The 26,331-nt window shown below is 51.6% G+C and overlaps 1 protein-coding gene across 7 annotated transcripts in view; it reads left to right on the top strand.

The window, feature by feature from the left end:
- Window positions 1-26,331, top strand: part of DPP6 (dipeptidyl peptidase like 6) — an 812,601-nt gene that overhangs the window by 561,388 nt on the left and 224,882 nt on the right. For all 7 annotated transcript variants that reach the window (XM_037891092.2, XM_037891091.2, XM_043541565.1 and 4 more), the window contains 2 exons: window positions 3,821-3,915; window positions 9,317-9,391. In XM_037891092.2, coding sequence (XP_037747020.1) covers window positions 3,821-3,915; window positions 9,317-9,391 — 170 coding nt within the window. The remainder of the gene's footprint in view (window positions 1-3,820; window positions 3,916-9,316; window positions 9,392-26,331) is intronic.

Here is a 26,331-nt window from a genome sequence, read left to right as displayed (position 1 = left end):
CAGAAGGATACTCAGCCTGCTGCTAAGACTAATTCCTGCTTCCCAGCACACTCACTAATGCAGAATTGGGTTCTGTGGCATTGTCTGGTCTTCATGTCATTGTTTTTTTACCTTGTGCCAATACTCTCAGTGCTCCACACTTGTATTATATAGGGTCAGCCCATAAGGTTATTTCTGAGCACTTTTGTCATCATCAGTAATGGAGAAATGTGAATTTTTTTTAGAAATTCTTTCAAATGGTCAATTTCCTGGAAGTTGGACGAGGGGGAGGAGTAATCTAAGTGACCTAAACTTCTGACTGCTGGAAGTTGAGACTGGCTGACAGGATGGATCACTCGAAATTGCCCTGTTCTGTTCATTCCCACTGGCCACTGTCAGAAGACAGGATACTGGACTAGATGGACCATTGGTCTGACCCACTGGGACCATTCTTATGTTCTAACTCTGCTGTTCAAGAAATCCATTATATTGTGGAATAAACAGCATTATGCCTAAAAATTACAATTTTTCAGCAACATTTACACTGAATAGCAGCCACACCGAAAGGCAGATGTAAACAATGAGATTCAGTGATGACCTTTATCAACTGTAGTGACAGCTATTAATCAGACTGCAAATTCTCATCAGTTCGCTGAACAGAATTCATTAGAGACAAAGATTGCTGTGTTGCTTTTGTCTTTGATTGAGGTACGTCCCATTAAAAAGAATAGTCTTTTACCGGAACAAATCACACATTTCAAAACAAAAGCCTAATATTATTCATTGATTCGTTTGATGACTAAGATAACCTGACTAGAAGACTAGCTAAAACTTATTGTGTTTTGCCTGGAACACAGTGTGAATCAATTTGTTCTTCCTTTAAGCAAACCAATTTTCTGTTCATTAAATTGGACCCTTTATCGATGGCCTGTTCTGAATATAATAGCAAGATATAGAGCCTTGACAAATGAATGCTGGTTTTCTCTTTTTAAAATGTGTTTTAGTAGTGCTAGAAACACACAGAAGAGATTAACACAAGATTTTAAGCTTGTTAAATTTTTAGGAAAGTTTACTACTTCCAGCTATGGAATAGCATTTACATAGTAACCTTGAGGATTTACAGTTCATTAAAGCATTTTGTTTTCGTTAGGGTAAGTGTAACCAGGGAAATAAGGAGTAATAAAAATTTAGTAGAGATTTCATTAGGGAGAGCAATATAATTCTTGTCAGTTTGTGTTATGGTCTGAGAAATAAGTACTAATTATTAATAAACCTACAGACCCATTTGATTAATAATATACTTCACCTATGTGTTCAAGAGGATTGAAGTTCTGGAACAGCCTTCCCAGGGGAGCAATGTGGGCAAAACACCTAACTGGCTTCAAGACTGAGCTTGATAAGTTTATGGAGGGGATGGTATGATGAGACTGCCTACAATGGCATGTAGCCGATCTGCGACTGCTAGCAGCAAATACCTACAGTGGCCAGTGACGGGACACTAGATGGGGAGGACTCTGAATTACTGCAGAGAATTCTTTCCAGGTGTCTGACTGGTGGGTCTTGCCCACATGCTCAGGATCTAACTGATCGCCATATTTGGGGTTGGGAAGGAATTTTCTCCTGATCAGATTGGCAGAGACCCTGCAGGAAGTGACCCTTCCTCTGTAGCATGGGACACAGGTCACTTGCAGATTTAAACTAGTGTAAATGGTGAATTCCCTGTAACTTGAAGTCTTTAAACCATGATTTGAGGACTTCAATAACTCAGATGGAGGTTACGGATCTATTACAGGAGTGGGTGACCTGCAATGTGCAGGAGGTCAGACTAGATGATCATGATGGTCCCTTCTGACCTTAAGGTCTCTGAGTCAAGCTTCCAGTTGGGGGTCAGGGTTTAATAATCAATTTACTTAATTAGAAAATATCTTAATACTTTGAATGGTGTATCTGACCACACTTAAAGTTGGCCTGTTGTATACTGAATAGAATATATAATTGAAAGATCTCGCATGTTGCTACATAACACAACGAGGTGTCTGGTGGCACCTTAAAGACTAACAGATTTATTTGGGCGTAAGCTTTCGTGGGTAAAAACCCACTTTTTCAGATGCATGGAGTGAAAATTACAGATACAAGCATAAATATACTGGCACATGAAGAGAAGGGAGTACTTTACAAGTGGAGAACCAGTGACGACAAGGCCAATTCAATCAGAGTGGATGTGGTCCACTCCCAATAATTGACGAGAAGGTGTCAATACCAAGAGAAATTGGTATTGACACCTTGGTATCTCTTGGTATACTTATTTTATACATTATGCCAATTAAATTGCAACAGTATTTTATTCAAATGGAGAGGATGGGTTGCAGGCAGATATAGAAATATGCTAAGCAACATTACTTATACTAATAATGTTGTACACTTAAACAATACTTTCTATCCAGCATAGAGCAGATGGCTTTTGAATTCGGATTAGATTTAGGCTAGAATTTGAGGCCAGAATAAGGCTAGAGTTTGGATTCAGGTTTGGATTTGACAGTCTTGGAATCTTGTGAGCTGTTCTCATCAGACTTTGCCCCAAGCTGGTAGAATTCTCATGAGACTACCTGATCACATTGGGCTGAAATCTCTTAAATGCGGTTGCATCCAAAACAAAAAAAGGCTCCACTTGGCCCAGGCTAGGGTTTAAATTAGTGAAAGGAGAAGCTGAGGGAACAATCAGCTCCCTTCCTCCCCAAGCTAGTCAATGGGGGGCTAGTATCAGAGGGGAAGCTGTGTTAGTCTGTATCCACAAAAACAATGAGGAGTCCGGTGGCACCTTAAAGACCAACAGACTTATTTGGGCATAAGCTTTCATGGGTAAAAAACCCGACTTCTTCAGATGCAGTGGGGTTTTTTACCCACAAAAGCTTATGCCCAAATGAATCTGTTAGTCTTTAGGGTGCCACCGGACTCCTCAAATGAGTGGCTAGAAACTCTGTAGGGGAGGGACACCCCTGCATCCCCTCAGCGTGTATTCTCCTCCCCCTTCAACTGGGACTGTCCCAGTCATTGCTGGATCGATCAATTTCCCCACCTGTTGAGGCAGGTTTATGGCATTTTAAGACAGGAAGTGAAGAATTGCTTCCCTAATTTAAACTGGAAGGGGGAATTTAGGCAGCTAGAATAATAGCCCAAGTTCTTAATTCAGCTAGGTCTGAAAAGTGTCATGGGATCTTTTAATGATAAAGTGGTCAGGACCTCAGTTTTAGGTTTTATTTGAAAGGTGCAGTCTCCAGCAGCATGCTCTACTGGAATGCAAGGACATTACTGACTCTAGAGAAGAGATCTACCTTCAAACACCCCTTTGTGCAGTACCGTGATTTTTCTCCAGTGTTCTCCCATCAAAGTACTGATCAAGCCCAACCCTCATCTAAAGGACCCTCACAAACCTCACCACCTTCCTGTCATTGCTTTGACCTGGCTTTCTGTAAAATAAACATGTAGCACTCTCCCTCCTGCTCTGCGCATGTGTATGTGTATATAATTAAAAAATCGGAACGAAAACACTTCCCTGCACACATTTCTCCCCCTGGACAGAGGATGAGAGAACAGAAACATCACACATGTTAGTCATGTTACTTAATGCACTTCTGGAAGAAACTCAGAGAGAACAGTCATGAGCAGGTTTTTAGAACCTATACAGAATAGATTAGAATAAGTGTGGTATAAGAACACTAAATAGAATAGAAACCAGCAGTTCTTTTTGGCACAAATCCATAGTTAGTTCTACATAAATAAGCAACTTCGCTGGCTAAAATCTGTCCAATTTCCTTAATGTTCTTTTTTCTTTTTCCTGCAGATAAAGAATTCATTTATAGAAACCAGAATGGCACTGTGATCCTGCGGAATGTTGAAACAAACAATTCAATGGTATTAATAGAAAACAAAAAAATCGTAAGTATCTTCTTTAATAAGCAGAATAATTTCACAGTTTTCTTGCATTCAGGTCAATAAAATAGAAAATGACGTTTAATTTTCAACTTCATGTATTGCCAAGCAGAATACTCTGGACTAAGCAACTACAGATAATGTGAAATAGAATCTGTGCTTTCTTTATTAAGCCAGAAGCTCAGTTTCCTTCTGTTTGCAGAAAACGCTCTACTACAGGTATTTGAAGCAAGCCTTGCATATCATATGTCGCTGAAAGAGAAATACCTTAGGCTTTTACACAGTTATTTTAAAGAACTTTGCAATTATATATTTATAATTTGCTTTACACTGCTAGGACTGATTCTCTCCCCTCACCCCACACACACAAATATTTCTTCAAACACTTGGGAGATGCTGATTTCGTTTGCACAAAGTTTGAACTGGAATGAAATTATTAAAAGAAATTTTGTTTAAAACATCTGGAGCAATGTAATGGGGTTACTGCATGTCAGGTTACACGGAAAAATCAAATGGGTTATGGGAATAAGGTGTTAGTAAGGGGTTCCTGTAGTAAGTTGAGAGAACCAATTGATGCGTAAGACAGAATTGTATCTATGTAGAAGATAATGAAAAAGTTTTGTAACATTAAATCATATACCAAATTAACCCAGCATGATGACGAAGCTAACATGTTAAATACCAGAATATTATCAACACTTGCTGTAAAAATGAATAGATCAAGTTAGTAAAAGACAATTGCCTGACATAAAAAGTACACTTGTATTTACAGCGGTAATGAAAGATGAACCTCATTGTCGTTCTAAAATTAATGCTCATGCATTTGAGCTGAAGACATTCTGGATGAGAAGCTAATACTGCAAATTAATATCATTCACCACTCCACTATAGACAAGAGATCCCTGTCACTTTGGATGACCTGTTCTGCCTATCTCATCTCTACCGTGCACTCTGGTTCAGATCATTCCCACACAATTGTAACCGTCAAGGGGACACCAGAGGCATTTAAACACCTCAGTCAGGAACACGATATAAATACCTATCTAAACTGGTGTGAAAGGTGCAGAAGACCTCAAACCCCAAAACTGTATTGGAGGGAGCAGAACTGAATATCAGTGGCATCTTGCCTTCTTCTCTGATGTTGTGAAAGCCCTTCTGGAGATATAACCGTGATAGGATTAACTCTTCTAGTCATTCATCCCCTCCTGCTGCGTTTTTGAGGCCAGGCAAGGATGAGGAGACACAGCAGCAATGCTCTAATGGTTCTTAAACTTTACTGCAGCCTGCACCCCTTTGGTTCTCAAAATATATTCTCGCACCCCTTATCAAAAATTGTTGAAGTAGGTCAGTTCTTTAAACCTAGATATATTTTTATTTGTATATTACAGTAATCGTTAAAATATATAATGTTAATAAATACATAGGTTTGATTAAACAAAGTAGTTGTATTTATGTGCCTGTGCTTAATTTGTGTTTTCGATGATTTACCTTCTAAAAAAATCTGGCATGTCTCGCACCCCCAGAAAGGGCATCTCTCACCCCCAGGGAGTGCATGCACCCCAGGTTAAGAACCACTGCTACATGAAGTTGCCTTGGAAGGCAGAAAGCAAGGTGGCTTGGGGGATATTGCTGAGAGTCTGTTTCTCTGTGCAGATGCCCCAGTCCTCTGCTAATACATCCAGATATGTAGAATTTCTCCCTTTTGCTGCACCCGAATCCCTTCAGAAAAGACTATGTAGCAGAAAGCCTGCTGCCTCAAAGCTACAGTGTTTATTACCTAACTTTCCCCCCCATATAGGAGGGATTGGGCTTTCTCTTATCCATATGCACCATCTTCCCCATGCTAAGCCATTTTGCTCTAAGTTGCACTGACTGGAAACATCCTTCAAGAGGCCATTTTGCCAGCCAACAATCGCATTCCCATATGCAGGGGAATCCCCACATGGCTGGTAGAGCTGCTTTTCTGCCTGCTTTGCAGGGCTGGAATGGTGCAAAACACCATCAAAGAATCCACTGCCCTTTGGCATCAAACTTTTGTTCCTCTAAGTTTTGGTGCAGTCAAAGGTTCTTCTCCTTCCAAGATCCCAGAAATATGTCTGGTCACAAAAGCAGAACAAAGCTAAGGTACGTTTAACATAATTGCCTAACAGCTATTAAAAAGAGCACTGGAAATTGTGGACTGAATTTTGCCACCCAAAAAAAAAACAACCCCACAATAAAGCCTTGTTCAGAAACCTGTTTGGCTTCAAGAAAATACTAAAACCACATTCCATATTGACTTCACGCTGCAGGAATCTCAAATTTCCTCATACATAGTTCTAGCACAGTGTCAATGTGTTAAATATGCCTAAAAGATCTGCCTAAAAGCAATACTGAGGTACTGTCTTCAAGCTTTTTATCATTGTGCTATATCCAGCTTTAAAGGCCACATGTTTTCATTTTACCTTCACACCTTGCTACATCTCCGAGGCTGTACTGTTTTACCATAACTTTGTCCACAAGCAGACACTGCATAGCTAATTACATCAATGACTGATTCCCTGGCACCTTTACAAAGTGAACCACAGAAATTCAGTTGAACCACAGAAATTCATATCAGGGAGCTAAGAAGGGGAGAATAAATAAACCGCATCTGCCTTCAAGGACATACCACTAGTGTCCTGATGTGTGTTTTAGACCTGTGGAATAAGGGTTTGGTCGTGGTTTTCATGTTTCAGCTTGCAACAAAGCCAGTAGTCATCCAGCTCTTTCTTTGTTTAGTAGTGCAACTCTACAATACAACAAATATTTCATGCTTTCCTCCTAGGAAACCCCCATGTTTTTTTTTCCCTATTCATTTCCCACCAGCCTCAAAGGCCACATGCTGAGGTGCCTCTGTTCCCTGACAATGACTGTTGAATGGAATTTTCTCCAGAACCTATCAGTTGTGCCTTTCGGGTCAGTGCGGAGCACCGTCACACAGTATATGCTCCTTCTAATATGGCCTAAGAGCACCATCAGCCCATGAACAGACTGAGGCTTGTTTTCATCCATTCTCTGCATGACAGCACCACGTGTTGGATCTAGACCAGCAGGCTGTCTCTGTTGAATACTTTCTGCCAACTGCATATAATAATTGTTCCTATAACTGCTCTATGCTGTTATTCCCACAGAGAGCATCATCTGTGCTCTGTGTAGAGGAATAGACTAGATTCCTTTAATAGCTGACTCTTCTTAGCTGAATTCATATGAGTTTTATTTTCTATGGCTTCAAATAGCCTTTCACTGTCTGCTTTTTATTCCATAGGTTCTTAGTTTTTGGCCATACCATAAAAGAAAGATAGTCTCCAGACTAGCACTCCTTCCAACCCCCCAGTCCCCTACTACTTTGTTTTCCCCCGCAAAAATATTTAATTCTGCAGATCACCAACGTGGGTTCTCCAGCCCAATTGATGGCAGTCCATGGACCTGGTATGAGAACCCTGCTCTACCTTATTCAGATGTTACAATAACATTGTGACTTACAATAACTTTTGATGGTAAGGTATGCAGGACCTTACACAATATTCTGAATGTGGCCTCCTTTGTTTGGCTCTAGAAGATCTTCCTCTCTATTACATTGGGCCCCTGTCTCTAAACACTGCAGAGCTGTATTCGCTTACTCTTTACTGCTTTTCATGCCCTGTGCTGGAGGTTTTAGATCTGTTCTTTGGGGAAGAGCCTTTTCCCATGTGCTGTTTTATCATATAGCCACTGAAGGAACATCTAATTTTTGGTTGTTTTTCCTTTGTCTCACTACCTCAAACTGTATTGTATAAGCATCGTATCTGCTTATGCTTCTAGACTGCCTAGTTTGTCATGGATTTTATTATCCATCTTATTTACATTGACTTATTCCTTCTATCCCATCCACCCCCTTCTTTCATCCTAGTCTTGTGTCAGAACTACTTTCATTGTCTTGGCACAGATTCCTTCCTTCGCATTATTAATATATCAGCAAACAAAATCTGTCTTCGTGCTGACAGTGCTGCCTGGCACACTCCTACAGACACCCCTCTAGTCTAAACTGCTTTCACTTCTCACTGCCCTCTGCCTTTGGATAGCTCATCTGATTCTTAATGCACTCGTGCAACTCGAACCCGCTCTCTGACCTTGAGAAGGACTTTTTTGTGTGATACTGTCCGCTTGCACTATGTCCAAGATCCTACTTCATTGTGTTTCTTGGTAATATCTCAAAGAATTCTGTCCAATTTGTTATGTGGAAGAAAAGGATTTAAAAGCAAGAGGATGAAAGGCATATTAGAGTGACCTCTCTTTGGCCTTGGCAATGCTGGAGCTGGCACTGCATATTAAAACCGCAGAGGAAAGGGGAAGGGACATCCTGCACTAGACAAATTAGAAGCAGAGGAGGGAAGAGACATCGCCAGACAAGTATCAAGAGCTGCTGTATATTAACGGTAATGCTAGGGCTAATTTTAGTCATGGCCCTCAGGAAAGGCTGGCACGTAAACTACATCACCCCAGAACCAACCTTGGGAGACATGGTGACTCAGAGACCCCTGTGAGGAACAATCCCTACTCTGATTCTGCATTGCTCTCACTAGGGGTGGGTGGCAGTATGTTTTATGGTTGGCCTGTACCAGCAGTGATTTACTATTCCTCCACCCCTGTTTGGTGGCTCAAATACCTCGACCAGTGACTGGGGATAACTGGGTGGAACCAAGGCTTTTCCTATTGCTTCTCATTGACTTCCTGCCCTTCAGCTACAGGGAGGAAGTAAAAAAATAAGTAGGCCTGTTTACTCCTATGCTGTCAGCCCCAAGATAGCCTGCATAGGCATGCAAGGGGGGTTCTTACTCCATGGGGCAGGCACATAGCCCAAGTCACAATGTAGCTTTTATGCAGCACCAGCAGTGTGTTGGGCATGTCCCAGGTATAGAAGATGGCAAGGGTTCCTGCCTCAGGAGTTTACAAACTAAGGAGAAGACAACAACACAGGCTCAGCCTCTGAGGGGAAGAGAAGGACAGAGTCCTCTCCAGTTTTTACTATCCTGTGTTTTCTGTCCCCATCCTGACATGCATTTGCACCTACTTCCCACCCCATCTGCTTTTTGCATAGGACTACACATATGTGGTACTGTAGATGGATATTAGTTTGAGGGAAGGAAATGAGCAGGGGAGAAAAACACATGAGTGAGACATGGTACTGTGCCTCCACGGGGTGTGCAGGTGTAAGGGCATATGCACAGATGTGTATAATCTGTTCACCTTTTTATCAAGACAAAGTAGGATTTACAAGTGTCTTCTAAAAAAATGAAGTCAGACAATACTTCCCTCCTTCCCCCCATGACGAGCATGAAAATAGTTTGACATATGAGGCTTTAGAACTACAAAATCTCTTGTATTTTAACATCTGATTATTTTTTAGGAGTCCTTAAAGGCCATTCGCTATGAAGTGTCACCTGATCGGGAGTATGCGCTTTACGCATTTGACGTTGAACCAGTAAGTACATCGATTTCATCGACAATATGCAATTAATCACTTTTTCCCTTTGATTCTGATACAATATTTAATTTCATTCGTCATTATGAAACAAAGAAAGAAAGAAAAGCCCCGCACTGCCATAAAATATATCCTCCAGGTGTGTGTCACTGCCATCTAATAGAGGGGAAAGGTATAAATAACACCATGGGGTAACACTGTCAATGCCAGAGTTTTATAAGGTTTGGGAGCGAGATTGTAAGGATATGTCTTTGCTACAAGGATTTCTGTTCCCCTTTAGTTTAATTCTTTTCCATGACTCCTTTCTCAGTCACACTATAAATTTCTTCGTAAGAGCAAAAAGCAACTGTCAGTGTCTCCCACAACTGAAATAATACATTAATTATAGTATCACTGTTCCCAGGGCTGCAGTAAGATTGAGCTATCACTTTCATTATAAAGCCCTTTTTTCAGAGATTTATACATAAATCATCCATAAAAATTCACCCCAGGCTCCTACTAAGTTTTAGATTAGGGTTTTTTTTTATTTTTTCAAGTTAAAAAGAAAAAAACCTGTAGTTTGGTCACTTTTAAATGATCATTAAATAAGAGGAAATGAGACATTGCCTGGCTCCGGATGCTCTTTTTGGGCTTCCATAATGTTTCGTTTTCCTTTTAAACCTTGTATGTATAAAATCTGAAAGTTCTGAATGATGGGTGTGTGGTCCTATCTGGGGATGCTATAAGCACACAAGTTTTGCTTTCAGAGTTTACAGTAGCACCAGAACCTCACAGTGGAAATCATTCAATCTGTGCCTGTTGTGGAGGGGTTGTTGTTTTTTTCCTGTATAATGACATAATTACCCAAAGGACCAGCACATTTCTGCGGCTTTAGTCGAGGTTGTAGTCCTGGTTCTCATTTCACTTAGTCCAATATCTTCGCTGGAGTTATTCCTAGTCCCCCGTGGAGTAAGGAACAGGAGAGTCATGCCTGGTGCTGTTAGATAAAGGTCAGGTAAAATTGTGGTGGAATCTTTGAAGGTGATTTTAAAGGCTGCTTGATGTGGGATGCTGCCTGCTGGGAAATGGTCCTTAGTGCAGATTTCACTGTATGCTACTTTGCAACTTTTCTTACTGTACGTTTCCCCAGAAGGTTAGTACAGTTCAGAGTGAGCCATTCCAGACTTTGGAAGGGAATAGAAATTTCTCAAATTAAAAAATACTGAGACTGTGAAAACTGCCTAATGCTATGCTTACCCAAGCAAGCAGAATCTGCACCCTCTGGCTGGTGTCTCTGATAATTATGACGATATGGAGTAAAAGAGTGGATTAGATACTGCCAGTAAAAATGCTGGGCCCACATTGTCCCCTTTTGGGGTTAAACATCACAAAAAGGCTCAGGGGGAGAAAACTCCCACAATGTGTCTCAGTTTTCTCCAAATTCTTCTGAGAGTGAGGGTGGAGTTTGCATCCCTGCATAAGAAGCAGCAAAGCCAACAGATCCCCATTCTCCTGAAATCTGCACAGACCTCAGAAGATATACAAGAGGCCAGGATCCTTTTACGCAGTAGCTCTGTGACTCTACCCGGTTCTCTGTGACTTGCCCAGTTCAGGGGCCGTTGCAGATCAAACCAGGTTCCCTGTTTTCAGCAGAATTCCTGTTGTAAGGGAGAGGCAAGGTGCATTCCTTCCACTAGGCCCCTCCCCTCTCCACATTTGCAACCTCAGTTCCATGAAGGGTTCTCAATAGGCTCCCAAGCAGGAGTTTGACAGTGTTGTGGAGGTGGAGAACCCAGCCCAGGGATGGATGGTTGGATGGATGGATGGATGGATGGATGGATGGAGGATTCTGTCCGCATGCAGAAGTAAGGAGCACCATCTCTTCATGGTTTGCACTCCCTCCTGATGCCTCATGCCATCAGAAAAGGAAAATGCTAGGTTTAAGGATGGAGAGTCACCCTTTGCAAAGATGTCAGAATGTTTCACACTTGTGATTTGACAGCCATTTGTATGTAATCTGTATCTCTGCTTTTACTGCCATGATCCCTGTTTACAAATCTGGACACGTAAGTTAGGATGCTCCTTTCTAAATCTGAATGTTCAAAGGATTTTTTAGGCATCACAAGCAGTTATTTGGGCATCTAAGTGCTGATCTGCATTACCAGATGTGACATTAGGCCTCCAACCTTGTAACTTGTTCTCTACAACATGATCATATATGAGATTATTATAGCAACAGTTTCCTATTCAAGAGTATTTGTATGTTCAGTAGAAACCTCCAGTTCTTAAAGGGAGCTGCACTGGTTCCTTATTTTGCATCCTGAAAAATTATTGAATTTTGCTCTTGAGTAATGTACCCATAAACCATGTTTGTGGCTCCTTGATTAGCGGAATGTAGCTTACTATTCAATTAATTCTCCAGATTTATTGTCATTTTATATATAGACTGCAATTGTAAATGACTGCACATATTAGTAAACTTTTCTCGCTTACTGTCTTAGGATCGGATGAAATTAAAATTGTGTTGGTTTCTGTAATGCAAAAGCTCCAAGTAATTGATTCCTGGGACTTTTGGTGGTTGTTTGTGATGCAAAAGTCAAAAAGGAGATTTCAGTGAAACTGTTAGAAACATTTTCATCATATTTCAGTTTAAATCTACAAATCTTTTCAAAACAGATTTTTGCTTATACATATATAATCACTTAGCATTTGAAAATTACTAGGTTATTCTTTATATTTTTGATCATTAGAGTATGATACAGTACATTTTAGATATATGTTTTGTATTGTGACAGGGTCAGGCCAGATGGCTACAGGAGAGTAAATTTTTTTGAAGCAAAAAAGGTGTTTTTTTTTATTTGCATAATACACTTACAAAACAAAACAACAGCATATGCAATGTGTAACACAGCAACCAATCACAATTGTTTTCTTATTAGCTTCAGGGGAGGGAAGTGTTCAAGCTTGCCTGGGCCCAGAGCGGGGGGTTTCCTCGACTCTCGTGGTCTTCCACCCTTCCGAGTTACCTGGTGGCCCAGAGCGAGGGGGCTTCATCGACTCTCAAGGTCTGCCACCCCCTCGAGTTACCTGGCACCACGCCCGAGTGTCACCAACAATTCCCTCTTCTGAAAGCACCCAACAAAAGGGACAGGCTGTGGGGTGGACAACGCGGAGGGGGGCATGTGCACCCACGTGAGAAAGGACCCCTCTAAGGTGGTGGTGTCCGCAGCAGCAATGGCTGGGGCTGGGGTCCCTTACTCTTTCCCCCAATCAAAGGGTCAAAACAAAGGGAGCCGGATGGGGACACTGAGCAGAGAGCCTCAGACAGCTCCTCAAAAGCATCAAGGGAGTCGGTGGATGCCGCCCAGAGGAACTCCGCCCAGATACGTGAACGGACTGAGGATCGGAAAACGGCCCCACAGTCACAGGAAACTCCATCGGCCAACCTCCTCTCTCTGGTTTTATAGATGGCTGTTTTAGCCAGGGCTAGGAGGAGGTTAAGTAGGAGATCCCGCGACTTTGTGAGGCCATAGATGGGGAGTGCATAAATAAAAAGGTGAGGGGAAAAATGCAACCAAAAACTTAATAAAAGATTTGTGAGGAGCTGGAACAGGGGCTGCAGCCTGGCGCACTCCAAATATACGTGCGCCAGGGTTTCCCTCACACTGCAAAAGGGACAAGTATCTAGGATGGGGTTGAACTGTGCCAAGTACGTGCCCGTGCTCACAGCTCCATGAAGGAGCCGCCAACTGATGTCCCCGACAGGCCTTGGAACCAAGGTGGAATATAGGCTGGCCCACCGGGGCTGCTCACCCTCCAAAGGTGGCAGAAGGTCTCGCCACTTTGTGTCAGGGCGGGACACTAGGGTGAGGGCGTGAAGTGTGTGGAGCACAAGCGTGTATAGATGTTTCCTTGACGCAGTTTGGAAGCGTACCGGCTGCAGTTCATGCAGCCGGCTCGCCATAAAGGGCTGAGGGGGTTGATTGGGTCTACAGGGCAGGCGTCCAATTAAAAGGTCCGGCGGGCCTGGGGTAGAGGGTGGGCGGGGCGTGCCCTCGAGCAGGACCCGATCGAGGTAAGCTCTAGCAGCGGGCGGCAAAGCGGCCTTCACCTCCTGAAGTACGTGCCGGGGGGTACGAGGTCTGGAGAGCCCCATGCGCCAAGCGAGCATCAGGGGATCCAGCCAGTCTCCCTGGTCGTAGTCCAGGAGGTCTCCGACTCTCGTGACTTCTGCCAGGATCAAGCTCTGGCGCACCGAGCGGGACTCCGCCACCTGCACATGGAGCTGGGGGTTGTGTAGCAGGGGCTCCGCGAGGAGATCTGCCCCCTCAGTGGCCGCCACGGACCTGGTCGTTAAAAACCGTTTCCAAGTCCGGAGGAGGTCCTGGTAGAAGACCAGCAGCCCGGAGAGATCTCGCGGAAGACCTCCCGGACAGAGATAAAAGAGCTGCCGGTCATATTGGAGCCCTCGGATGTGGTGCAGGATGGCATGCGCCAGTATGCTCCACGCCGAACTGCCTGCACTATAAAGGAGCCTCTGTAGGGCCTGGAGGCGGAAGATGCAGACACTTCAGGCCCTGTCCTCCTTCCTTCAGGGGTAGATGAAGAACCCCTACAGGGGCCCAGTGCATTCCTGACCAAAAGAACCCCAGAATCGATGTCCGGAGGTTCGTCAGGAAACCCGGGGCCGGGACCAGGATGTTGAGCTGGTACCAGAGCATGGACAGGACTAGTTGATTAAGCACCAGTGCTCTCCCTTGGAGGGATAGACATCGGAGTAGTCCCGTCCATTTCCAGAGCCGCTCTATCACCCCACCCTCTAAGTTTTCCCAGTTCTCCGGCGGAGAGAGATGCGTGGCAGAAAGGTAAACGCCGAGGTAGAGCAGCGGACTTGCGCTCCACCGGACGGTCTGAAGAGCGGGTGGGAGGGAGCTCACCTGCCGCCAGTCTCCTACCGCCAAGCCAGAGCTCTTGACCCAGTTGACCCGGGCGGAGGAGGCTGCCAAATAGATGGCCTGGCAAGCCTCCACCCGCGCCAAGTCGCCCGAGTCCTGGACCATGAGGACCACGTCATCAGCGTACGCCGACAGGACCAGCTGCAGCTCCGGCTCCCGCAGCACCAACCCTGTCAACCTCCTGCAGAGGAGGCAGAGGAAGGGCTCGATCGCCAGAGCGTACAGCTGGCCCGAGAGAGGGCACCACTGCCGTACTCCTCGCCCGAAGCTGACCGGTTCAGTCAGGGTCCAGTTGAGCTTAACCAGACACTCTGTGGAGGCGTACAGCACCCGGAGAAATCCCACAAACTGGGGTCCGAAGCCAGACGCTCGCAGAGTATTCAGGAGGTACCCGTGGTCCACCCTATCGAACGCCTTCTCCTGATCTAGGGAGAAGAGGGCAAACGACAGACCGTCTCTACACCCGAGTTCCAAAAGGTCCCGAACCAGAAATAGGTTATCAAAGATACTGCGGTCCAGGACGGTGTAGGTCTGGTCTGGGTGGATCACGTCCGCCAGCACAGACCCTAGCCGCAGCGAGATTGGTTTCGCTATGATTTTGTAGTCCGTGCTGAGGAGCGAGACGGGACGCCAATTTTGTAAATCGCGGAGGTCCCCCTTCTTCGGCAGTAAGGCGAGCACAGCTCGCCTGCACGAAAGAGGGAGGACTCCGCTCTGCAGAGACTCGGCCCAGACGGTGACTAGGTCTGGGCCGAGGACATCCCAAAACACGCGGTAGAACTGCACGTTCAGCCCGTCCATGCCTGGAGACTTATTAGTGGGCATACGACGGAGGGCTTCCGAGAACTCGGCCAGAGTGAAAGGCAACTCTAGCCGGTCTCGGTCACTCACGCTGACCGTAGGGAACTCTTCCCAGAGCACTCTGCAAGCGCCAGGGTCGGTCGGATCCGGGGAGAAAAGACTTGCGTAGAAGGCCCGGGCCCTCCCGCACATCTCCACCAGTTCCGTGGGGGGGTGCCATCTTCTGCCAGGAGGCAGGTGATGTGTTTCTTGGCCCCCCCTCGTTTTCTCCAGGACAGAGAAGAAGCAGGAGCCGCGATCCATCTCCCGAAGGAGGCGGATGCAGGATCGAACAAAGGCGCCCCAGGCTGATGGTCCTCGAGGGCCCGGAGCTTCTCCCACTTCTCCCGGCACGCTCCGCAGGGGAGCGGGTCCTCGGGGCTGGCGGCCAGATGCCTCTCCAGCTCTAAGACCTCCCGATCCAACTGCTCTATCGCTGCATTTCTCCGTCGGCTGGTGCCCCGGGTGTAGTCACGGCAGAAAAGCCTGGCGCGCACCTTCCCCAGGTCCCACCATCACCGCGCCGAGGGAAAGGCACGCCGCTGCCCTCGCCAGGCTAGCCAGAATTCCTGGAAGGACGTCACGAAGCCCTCATCCTCCAACAGGCTGTTGTTAAAATGCCAATAGGCCGGCCCCGGCCTCTCCGCACAGAGGGAGGCTGTCACGGTGGCTAGATGATGGTCAGAAAATGGGGCCAGTCGAATGCTGGAGGAGTGGGCTCGTGAGAGATGGAAGCGTGATAAATAAATGCGGTCCAACAGGGAGTGGCTCGACCGATGGGCTTCCACCTGGACAAAGGTGAACGTGGAAGTGTCATTCGGGTGGTGGTCGTGCCAGATGTCCACTAGGGAGTGATGTTCGACTATCTCCCGGAGGGTGTCTGCGGCGGCTGGGCTCTGCTCAGTCCCCGAGCGGTCCCGTTCCTTGAGGGTGGTATTAAAGTCCCCTCCCAGGACCAGGCACTCGTGAGAATCTAAGGTACCGAGGAAGGCGGACGGCCGCTGGTAGAATTGCAGCTGCTCCGGGCCCGATGTCAGGGCATAGACGTTAACGAGGTTAACCACGAGCCCCTCCATACGGACCCAGAGATGCAGCAGGCGACCCGGCACGGCCTCAGCGACCCCTAGCACGTTGGGCCGTAGGTAGGGAGAGAACAGGGTCACCACTCCAGCCTGCCGAATCATGGAATGGCTAAAGTAGACCCTGTCCCCCCACTCAAGCCGTCAACTGTCTTCGGCATTTGAGTCCGTATGGGTCTCCTGCAGGAAAACCACAGAGTACCCTCCCTCCCGAAGGAAGGAGAGCACCTGGGACCTGCGGAGAGCCATCCTACAACCCCAGGTGTTCAACATAGCGATGGTGAGAGGTGTCATGGGGAGGGTCGGGGGGGTTCTCACTGGCAGGGATGCTCGCATCTCCCAGCGGGCCGCACAGCAGTCCGTGACCCATCCCGTAGGTGAGTAATTGTTCACGGAAGACGCGGACCCGCCAGTAGGCCACGGCATCCTGCTTCCCTGTCCCTTCACCTTCCCCCATGAGGGCCCTTGTGGCCCGGAGGATTTGAGAAAAGTCCCCCCATCGCTGGAGAGCAAGTTGTACCTTGTTGCGGGAGCCACGGACATCCTCTAAAAACTTCTGCAGCTCTCCTCGCAGCTCATGTGGGGGTGGGGTTACAATTTCCCAGCGGGGCCCTTGGTGCAGCCCTGTGGTCCACTAAAACGGACAAGCAGGGTGCGGACCCCCGATGGGGTGCCTGATGGGCTGGAGCTTCTAGGCCCGCCTCAAGCTCTGGGGCAATAGGGGGCGGTGGAGGGAAAATAGCAGCTCCTAATGGGTTGGGGCAGGAGAACACAAAGGCCGCTCCCTGGGGGTCATCAGTTGGGAAAGGGAAGAAGACAGCCCCGGGGGCAGCAATGACATTGCAGGAGGTAAATTGGATAGGGATAGGGGTAGGGGCAGGGGCAAAGGCAAGGTTCTGGATTTCGGGAGGCAAGCAGCTGGATGGTGGCACCTCCCAATCAGGCTCAAGGGTTAAGGGGGTGGGGAGGGAGCTCTCAGTGACACTGGGCGCGCGCTCTGCGGTGGATTTAGCGGCCACAGCATCAGGAGGTGGATTATCTTCTGTAGGGCCCCCCCCAGGAAGGAAGTCAATTGCTCTGCACCAACGGGGGGTGCCCCTGGTGACTCATGCCCCGGCCGCGTGGTGCCGGCTGTCACCTGAGCAGGCTCGATGGCCATCAGCGGGGTGCCATCAGCGGCTGGGTCAGTGGAGGAGTCTAGGGGCTCCTCGGAGGTGGGAGCGGAAGGAGCAGTTAAAGGGAGGGAGCATGGGGAAAAGAGGGGTGGAGTGAGGTCGCCCAGATTGAGATTTGGTGGCAAAAGGTCGTCCTCCCCATGAGCGACCGGGGTCAGATCTAAGGCCTCGATCTCCTCGAACATGGAGGAGAGGACACTTTCCGCTGCCCCGGGGTTCTCCCCGCCGGCACCCGCCACGATGGTTGCCTCGGGGTTCACGGGGTCTTCGGGTAGCGTCAGGACAGAAGGGGCTTCCTTGAGGGTCTCGGAGGAGAGGGGCTCCCGTGGAGGGGAGACACTACCCTCTGGTGCTGCCACGTCTTGCCTGGCTGACACCGGTGGATGGAACGCACTCGTGGGCAAAGCGGAAGTTTCGGCATCGGTGCCCCCCTTCCTGGTCTTCCTGGGGGCCTCCGCCTCGGGTAGATGAGGCGGAGCTCGAACCTTCCACTTCCCTCGCTTCCCCTGGACTAGGGCCCAGCCCTCCATGGCATCATCTGGGGGCTGGTTAGCAGGGGTCATGTCATGGGGTAAAGGCGATGGCTCAGGGACTTGACAGGGGGAACGGTGGGGCAGCATAAGGGAGGGAGGATTCTCCCTGGGGCAGGCTCTCTCCCATGCCTGGTGGTATCTCTGCCACCCTCCTCCATAGGCCCTGCCAGATTGTCAGCAGCGAGGGCGGAGCTCTCCCGCTCGTCTGGGTGTTGTAGGGGAGGTGCCCCTTGGGCCTGAGCGGGAGTAGCGGTGGTCCGAAGAGGATGGGGGTGGGTTCGGGTACCGGGTGGCCAGGGGCGTTGGCAATGATGGGGCCGATGTCCTGCCGGGTCTCGGGTATCCCAGGTGCCCCTCCTTCCCGGGCTAAGGGGCAGTCCCTCCGGACATGCCCCGACGCCCGGCAGAGGTAGCACCGGGCTTCCCCCGTGGAAAAGTACACCCGGTAACGGGCCCCCTGGTGGGGGACTAGGAAGGACCCTTCGAGCGCCTCTCCATCACGCGCCGCTGATGGCAGTAAAAGTTGCACTTGCCGGCGGAAGGAAAAGATGTGATGGAGGGTGGGGTCCTTGCAGCCCAACGGGAGAGGGCTGATAACAGAAACAGGTTTCCCCAGGGTGGAAAGGGCGGGTAGCAGGGCAGCACTGGGGAGAAAAGGAAGGTCAGAGGTCAGGACCAGGCAGACGCCCAGGTCCTCTAGCGGCTCTAGGGGGACAAACACCCCCTCCCCACCACCAGGCCCCTCTCCACTGCTTCCTGGGTGGCAGCCTCCGGTGCTAAGAAGAAAACGACCTTCCCGTACATTTTGGAGGCCGCCACAATGGCCGAGGGCCCCACCACCCTCGCCAACGCCCGCACGTAGGTCTCCACGTGGGGCGAGGCGGGCACCAGGAGGCATCGGACACCGTGCTTCCTTGTCATGGTGGGAAAGGGACCCCGGCCGCTATTGATGGTGGTGGAAGCGGTGGGCAGGAGAGATGACGAGGCGGCAGGCGGAGGGGCTGCTGCCGCCCGGGCATACATCCTGGGGGCTGAGGGAGGGACATCCGCAGAGCTGGTGGAGGGGGTAGTGGGGGAGGACGCCGTGGTCGGTGGCGGGGCTGCAGAAGTGGGGATGGTCCCTGCCATGGAGGGCCCGGTGGTTTTAGCGGGGCCCTTCCCCTTCTTCTTGCCCTGGCCTTTCCCGCCGGCTGGGGGGGCTTCCCTAGAGTCTGGGGAGGCGATGGGCATGGCAGCGGCGGAGGTCACCCCAGTGCCCTTCATTTCCGATGCCCCAGCTGGGGCGGTGGCAGGTGATTAACAGGAGTTGGGGTCAGGTAGAAAGGGACAAGCTGTGGGGTGGACAATTCAGGCTGGGGGGGCACATGAACCACCGTATGCTTGTCCAGAGAGTCCTGTTTGGTTGGCTGGTGCTTCTGGCCCATGCGGTGGAATCAGGGCGAGCAGCTGAGTCCAGAGGCAGATGTTGGACAGCCAAAGATGGTGGAGTGGGGGGGCGAAGATCATAGTGTGGGGGTTGGAAGGACACAGATGGATCGGGGAGCAGCTCCGTGCCACACCCCCTGTGTCCCTACAAACACAGTTAAAACACAGTCAAGGCCTCCCCGCACACGAGAGCACAGTTTGAAAGTTACTCAGTCTTAGGCCCCCTCCATGGCGATTTGTAGATTCCCCGGGCAGTGTTCCTCCGGTGGATGGCTTTTTCTCTGTCTGTTCCGGGCTTTCTTTTTTGCATTCCAGAAATGCCGGAGCAAGTGATAAGAGTCCTGTCGACCGGAGACGGGTCCGCAGACAAACAGCAAGCAGCTGGGTCTGGGGGCTGGGTCCTTCCACTCGCCCGCTCCGGGGAAGCGGGCCGGCAGGTCCCCCCTCTCTCAGGGTGGGGGGTTTCAGCTGGAAGAGCAGCAGCGTCCCAGCGCGGGTGGGCGGGGGCTAACAGCCGGCCGGCAGCCGGCCAGCACTCTAGCAACAGCAGAGAAAGGAAAAAAAACAACAAAAAGAAAAGAAAGGGGGGGAAAGCCGAAAGCAGGGGCAAAAAGCAAGGAAAGCCCAGGCCAGAGGGCAGCAGCAGGTGAGCAGGCTAAGTAGGTCCCTTTTCCCTGGGTAAGGTAACAGGGAGGGTTTTTTTGAAACAGAAAAAAAATTTTATTGTGACAATTACAAGAATTACCAAAGAACCAAATCAAAGTATGCAACAAAACAACGCAAACAGAAGGTATAACACAGCAGCTTTCAGGAGGGAGAAGTGTTCAGGCTAGCCTGGGCCCAGAGCGGGGGGGCTTCCTCGACACTCGTGGTCTTCCACCCTCCTGAGTTACCTGGTGGCCTAGAGGGGGGGGGCTTCCTCGACACTCGTGGTCTTCCACCCCCTCGAGTTACCTAGTGCCGCGCCCAGTGTCACCGATTATCTGCCCCCGAGAGTGCCCGGCAAGATGGGCACGGCTGCGGGGTGGGCGGTTTGGGGGTGGGGGAGTAGACACCCACGTATTATAGGACCCCTCCTAGATGACAGTGACGATGGTATCCACAGCGGCAACGGCTGGGGCTGGTGTCTCTCGCTCTTCCCCTCAATCAAAGGGTCAGATGGAGGGAACCGGACGGGGTCACCGAGCAGAGAACCCCGGACAGCGCCCACCGCTCTTCGAAGGTGTCAAGGGAGTCGGTGGACGCCGCCCAGAGAAACTCCGCCCGGACACGTGAATGTACTGAGGATCGGAAAAAGGCCCTACAATCGCAGGACGTTTCATGGGCCAACCTCCTCTCTCTGGTTTTATAAATGGCTGTTTTAGCCAAGGCTAGGAGGAGGTTAACCAGGAGATCCCGCGATTTTGTGGGGCCACGGATGGGGAGTGTATAGATAAAGAGGTGAGGGGAGAAATGAAGCCAGAAGCGCAGTAGAATATTTGTGAGGAGCCGAAAAAGGGGCTGCAATCTGGCACACTCTAAATATACGTGCGCCAGGGTTTCCCTCACATTACAAAAAGGGCAAGTATCCGGGATGGAAGTAAACCGTGTCAAAAACACGCCCGTGCTCACAGCTCCGTGAAGGAGCCGCCAACTGATGTCCCCGACGGGCCTCGGGACCAAGGTGGAGTACAGGCTGGCCCACCGAGGTTGCTCACCCTCCAAAGGTGGCAGGAGGTCCCGCCACTTTGTGTCGGGGCGGGACACCAGGGTGTGGGCGTGAAGGGTGTGAAGCGTGAGTGTATACAAATATTTCCGTGATGCAAGTTGAAAACTGACCGGCTGCAGTTCATGCAGCCGGCTCGCAGTGAAAGGGTGAGGGGTTTGTCGGGATCGGTAGGGTAGGGGCCCAATGGAAAGGTCCGGCGGGCCTGGGGTAGAGGATGGGCGGGGTGCGCCCTCGCGCAAGGCTCGGTTGACATAAGCCCGAGCAGTGGGGGTCAAGGCGGCCCTCACCTCCTGAAGTACGCGCCGGGGAGTACGGGGGCTGGAGAGCCCCATGCGCCGAGCGAGCATCAGGGGATCCAGCCAGTCTCTCCGGTCGTAGTCCAGGAGGTCTCCGACCCTCGTGACTTCCGCCAGGACCAACCTCTGGCGCACCGAGCGGGACTCCGCCACCTGCACACGGAGTTGGGGGTTGTGTAGCAGGGGCTCCGTGAGGAGATCTGCTCCCACGGTGGCCGCCACGGACCTGGTCGTTAGAAACAGTTTCCAGGTCCGGAGGAGGTCCTGGTAGAAGACCGGCAGCCCGGCGAGGTCTCACGGAAAACCTCTTGGACAAAGATAAAAGAGCTGCCGGTCGTATCGGAGACCTTGGAAGCGGCGCAGGAAGGCGTGCGCCAATATGCTCCACGTCGAACTACCTGCACTGTAAAGGAGCCTCTGCAGGGCCTGGAGGCGGAAAACGCGGACCTGAGTGTACAGACACTTCAGGCCCTGCCCTCCTTCCTTCAGGGGTAAATGAAGAACTCCAACAGGGGCCCAGTGCATTCCTGACCAAAAGAACTCTAGAATCAATCTCCGGAGGCGGGTCAGGAAACCCGGGGCCGGGGCCAGGGTGTTGAGCCGGTACCAGAGCGTGGACAGGACTAGTTGGTTAAGCACCAGTGCTCTCCCTCGGAGGGAGAGACATCGGAGTAGCCTCGTCCATTTCCGGATCCGCTCTATCACCCCGCCCTCTAAATTTTTCCAGTTCTCCGGCGGGGAAGGGTGCGTGGCGGAAAGGTAAACGCCGAGATACGGCAGAGGACCCGCGCTCCACCGGATGGTCTGAAGCGCGGGTGGGAGGGAACTTGCCTGCTGCCAGTCCCCCACCGCCAAGCCAGAGCTCTTGACCCAGTTGACTCGGGTGGAGGAGGCTGCCGAATAGATGGCCTGGCATGCCTCCACTCGCGCCAGGTCGCCCGGGTCCTGGACCACGAGAAGTACGTCATCGGTGTACGCCGACAGGACCAGCCGCAGCTCCGGCTCCCGCAGCACCAACCCCGGCAACCTCCTGCGGAGGAGACAGAGGAAAGGCTCGATCGCAAGAGCGTACAGCTGGCCTGAGAGAGGGCACCCCTGTCGCACTCCTCACCCGAAGCTGACCGGTTCGGTCAGGGTCCAGTTGAGCCTAACCAAACACTCCGCGGAGGCGTACAGCACCCGGAGAAAACTCACAAACTGAGGTCCGAATCCAAACACCTGCAGAGTGCTCAGGAGGTACCCACGGTCTACTCTATCGAACGCCTTTTCCTGATCAAGAGACAGGAGGGCGAATGACAGACCCTCTCTCCGCCCGAGTTCCAAAAGGTCTCGGACTAGAAATAGGCTGTCAAAAATGCAGCGACCTGGGACAGTATAGGTCTGGTCTGGGTGGATCACGTCCGCCATCACGGACCCTAGCCGCAGCGAAATTGCTTTCGCTATGATTTTGTAATCCGTGCTAAGGAGTGAGACGGGACGCCAGGTTCGTAAATCGCGGAGGTCCCCTTTCTTCGGCAGCAAGGCGAGCACCGCTCGCCTGCACGACAGAGGGAGGACCCCGCCCTGCAAAGACTCAGCCCAGACAGTGACTAGGTCTGGGCCGAGGATGTCCCAGAACGTGCGGTAAAACTCCACGGTCAGCCCGTCCATGCCCGGAGATTTATTGGTGTGCATGCGGCGGAGGGCTTCCGAGAACTCGGCCAGGGTGAGAGGCAGCTCTAGCTGGTCTCGGTCGCCCACGCTGACCGTGGGGAGTTCCTCCCAGAGCACCCCGCAAGCGCCAGGATCGGTCGGATCTGGGGAGAAAAGGCTTGTGTAGAAGTCGCGGGCCCTCCCACACATCTCCTCCGGATCCGTGAGGGGGGTGCCGTCTTCTGCTAGAAGGCAGGTGACGTGTTTCTTGGCCCCCCTCGTTTTCTCCAGGGCATAGAAGAAGCGGGAGCCGCGGTTCATCTCCCGAAGGAGGCGGATGCGGGACCGGACGAAGGCACCTCGGGCCCGGTGGTCCTCGAGGGCCCGAAGCTCCTCCCGCTTCTCCCGGCACGCTCCTCCCGCTTCTCCCGGCACGCTCCGACGGATCCTCGGGGTCGGCGGCCAGGCGCCTCTCCAGCTCCAAGACCTCCCGTTCCAACTGCTCTATCGCCGCATTTCTCCGTCGGCTGGTGCCCCGAGTGTAGTCACGGCAGAAGAGCTTGGCGCGTACCTTCCCTAGATCCCACCATCGCCGCACCGAGGGAAAGGCACGCCACTGCTCTCGCCAGGCCAGCCAAAACTCCCGGAAGGACGTCACAAAGCTCTCGTCCTCCAACAGGCTATTGTTAAAGTGCCAATAGGCCGGCCCCGGTCTCTCTGCACGGAGGGAGACCGTTATAGTAACTAAATGATGGTCGGAAAAAGGGGCCGGCCGAATGGTGGAGGAGTGAGCCTGTGAAAGATGGAAACGGGATAAGTAAATACGGTCCAACCGAGAGTGGTGTGACCGATGGGCCTCCACCCGGACAAAAGTGAATGTGGAGATGTCATCTGGGTGATGGTCACGCCAGACGTCCACTAGGGAATGATATTCAACTATTCCCTGGAGGATGTTCGCGGCGGCTGGGCTCGGCTCGGCCCCTGAGCGGTCCTGTTCCTCGAGGGTGGTGTTAAAGTCCCCTCCCAGGACCAGGCACTCGTGCGAATCTAGGGTGCCTAGAAAGTCGGACACCTGCTGGTAAAATTGTGGCCGCTTTGGGCTCATTTGCGGGGCATAGATATTAACAAGGTTGACCACGAGCCCCTCCATACGGACTCGAAGGTGCAACAGGTGGCCCGGCACGACCTCAGTGACCCCCAGCACCTCGGGCCGTAGGGTGGGGGAGAACAGGGTCGCCACTCCAGCTTGCCAAGTCGCGAAGTGGCTAAAGTAGACCCCGTCCCCCCACTCCAGCCGCCACCTGTCCTCAATGGTCGGGTCCGTATGGGTCTCCTGCAGGAAAACTACAGAGTACCCCCCTTCCCAAAGGTAAGAGAGCACCTGGGACCTGCGGAGAGCCATCCTACAGCCCCTGGTATTCAAGGTTGCAATAATAAAAGGCATCATGCGGAGGGCTGGGGGGGTGGGGGTTTCTCAGTGGCGGGGGTGTTTGTGGCCCCCGGCGGGTTGCGCAGCAACCCATGACCCATCCCGTAGATGAGTAGATCGCTTCGGAAGCCGCGGGCCCGCTCGTAGGCCGCAGCACCGCGCCTGCCTTGCCCTCTGCCCTCCTTTATAAGGGCCCTTGTGGCCTGAAAAATTTGATCAAAGTCCCCCCAGAGCTGAAGAGTTAGCTGTACCCTATTGCGGGCACCATGGGTGTGTTCTAAGAACTTCCGTAGTGCATGCCGCAGCTCATGGGGGGGTGGGGTTACGGTTCCCGGGGTATTTCCCGGTGGGGCTCTTAATACAGCCTCGTGGTCCGCTAAGGCGGGTAGGCAGGGTGCGGACCGCCGACGGGGCGTCTGACAGGCTGGGGTTATTAAATCCATTTCATGCCTTGGGGTGGAAGGGGATGGCGGGGGAAAAATTGCAACTCCTAATGGATCGCGACTGGAAAGTGCAAAGACTGCTCCCTGGGGGGAATCTGCAAAAGGCGGAAAAAAAACAACCCCAGGGGCGGCAATAGCATTGCAGGAGGGGGTAAACTGGGCGGGGGCAGGGGAGGGGGCAGGGGCAGAGGTAAGGCTCTGGGATTCAGGAGGCAAGCAGCTGAAGGAAGGTGCCTCCTGAGCAGAGTCGAGGGTTAAGGGGTAAGGGAGGGGGCTCCCAGTAATGCTAGGCGCTGGCTCCGTGGTGGTCTTGGCGGCCATGGCATCAGGTGGTAAACCACCTTCTGCAGGGTGCTCGCCCGGGAAGGCAATCAGGGGGAGGGAGCATGGGGAAAGGGGGGCTGGGGTGAGGTTGCCCAGCTCGAGGCCAGCCGGGAGTAGATCATCCTCTCCCTGGGTGACCGGGGTCAAATCTAGGGCCTCAATCTCCGCGTACACGGAGGAGAGGCCAACGCCTGCTACCCCGGGGGCCTCTCCTTTAGGGTCCGCCTCAGCGGTCGCCTCGGGGTTCGCGGGGGGTTCAGATGGTATCCGGGCAGAAGGGGCGTCCTCAGGGGTCTCGGAGGGGAGGGTCTCCCGTGGAGGGGGGGTTCTGCCCTCCAAAGCCAGTCTGTCTTCCCCTCCCGACACCAGCAGATGGATCTCACTCGTGATCGCAGCGGAGGGTTCGATATCAGTGCCTCCCTTCCTGGTCTTCCGGGGGGCTTCTGCGTCGGATGAATGCAGCGGAGCTCGAGCCTTCCGCTTGCCTCGTTTCCCCTGGACTAGGTTCCAGCCCTCCATAGCGTCGTCTGGGGGCTGGTTAGCAGGGGTCGTGTCGGGGGGGGGAGGCAATGGTTCAGGGGGGGTAGCGGTGAGGCAGCATGAGGAGGGGGGGGTTCTCCTTGGGGCGGGCCCTCTCCTATGCCCGATAATATCTTTGTCGCACCCTCCTCCATAGGCTCTGCCGAAGTGGAAATAGCAAGGGTGGGACTCCCTTGCTCGCCCGGGCGTTGTAGGGAAGGAGTCTCCTGGGCCCGGACGGGAGCAGCGATGGATTGAGTAGGAGGAGGGTTGGTTTCAGGTGCCGGGCAGCCAGGGGCGTCGGCAACAACGAGGCCGATGTCCTGCCGGGTCTCGGGGGGCCCGGGTGCCCCTCCCCCCCGGGCCAAAGGGCAGTCTCTGCAGACATGCCCGGCTGAGCGGCAGAGGTAGCACCGGGCCTCTCCGGTGGAGTAAAAGACCCGATAGCGGGCTCCCTGGTAGGGGACTAGGAAGGACCCCTCGAGCGCCTCCCCGTCACGCACCCCCGCCGACGGTAGAAGCTGCACTTGCCGGCGGAACGAAAGGACGTGACGGAGGGTGGGGTCCTTGCAGCCCAACAGGAGAGGGCTCATGACAGAGGTA

The sequence above is a fragment of the Chelonia mydas genome, chromosome 2 (assembly GCF_015237465.2).
Source record: "Chelonia mydas isolate rCheMyd1 chromosome 2, rCheMyd1.pri.v2, whole genome shotgun sequence".
NCBI lineage: Eukaryota > Metazoa > Chordata > Testudines > Cheloniidae > Chelonia > Chelonia mydas.
Note: the sequence above shows the minus strand (reverse complement) of the source record. Positions and strands in the feature narration are given on the sequence as shown.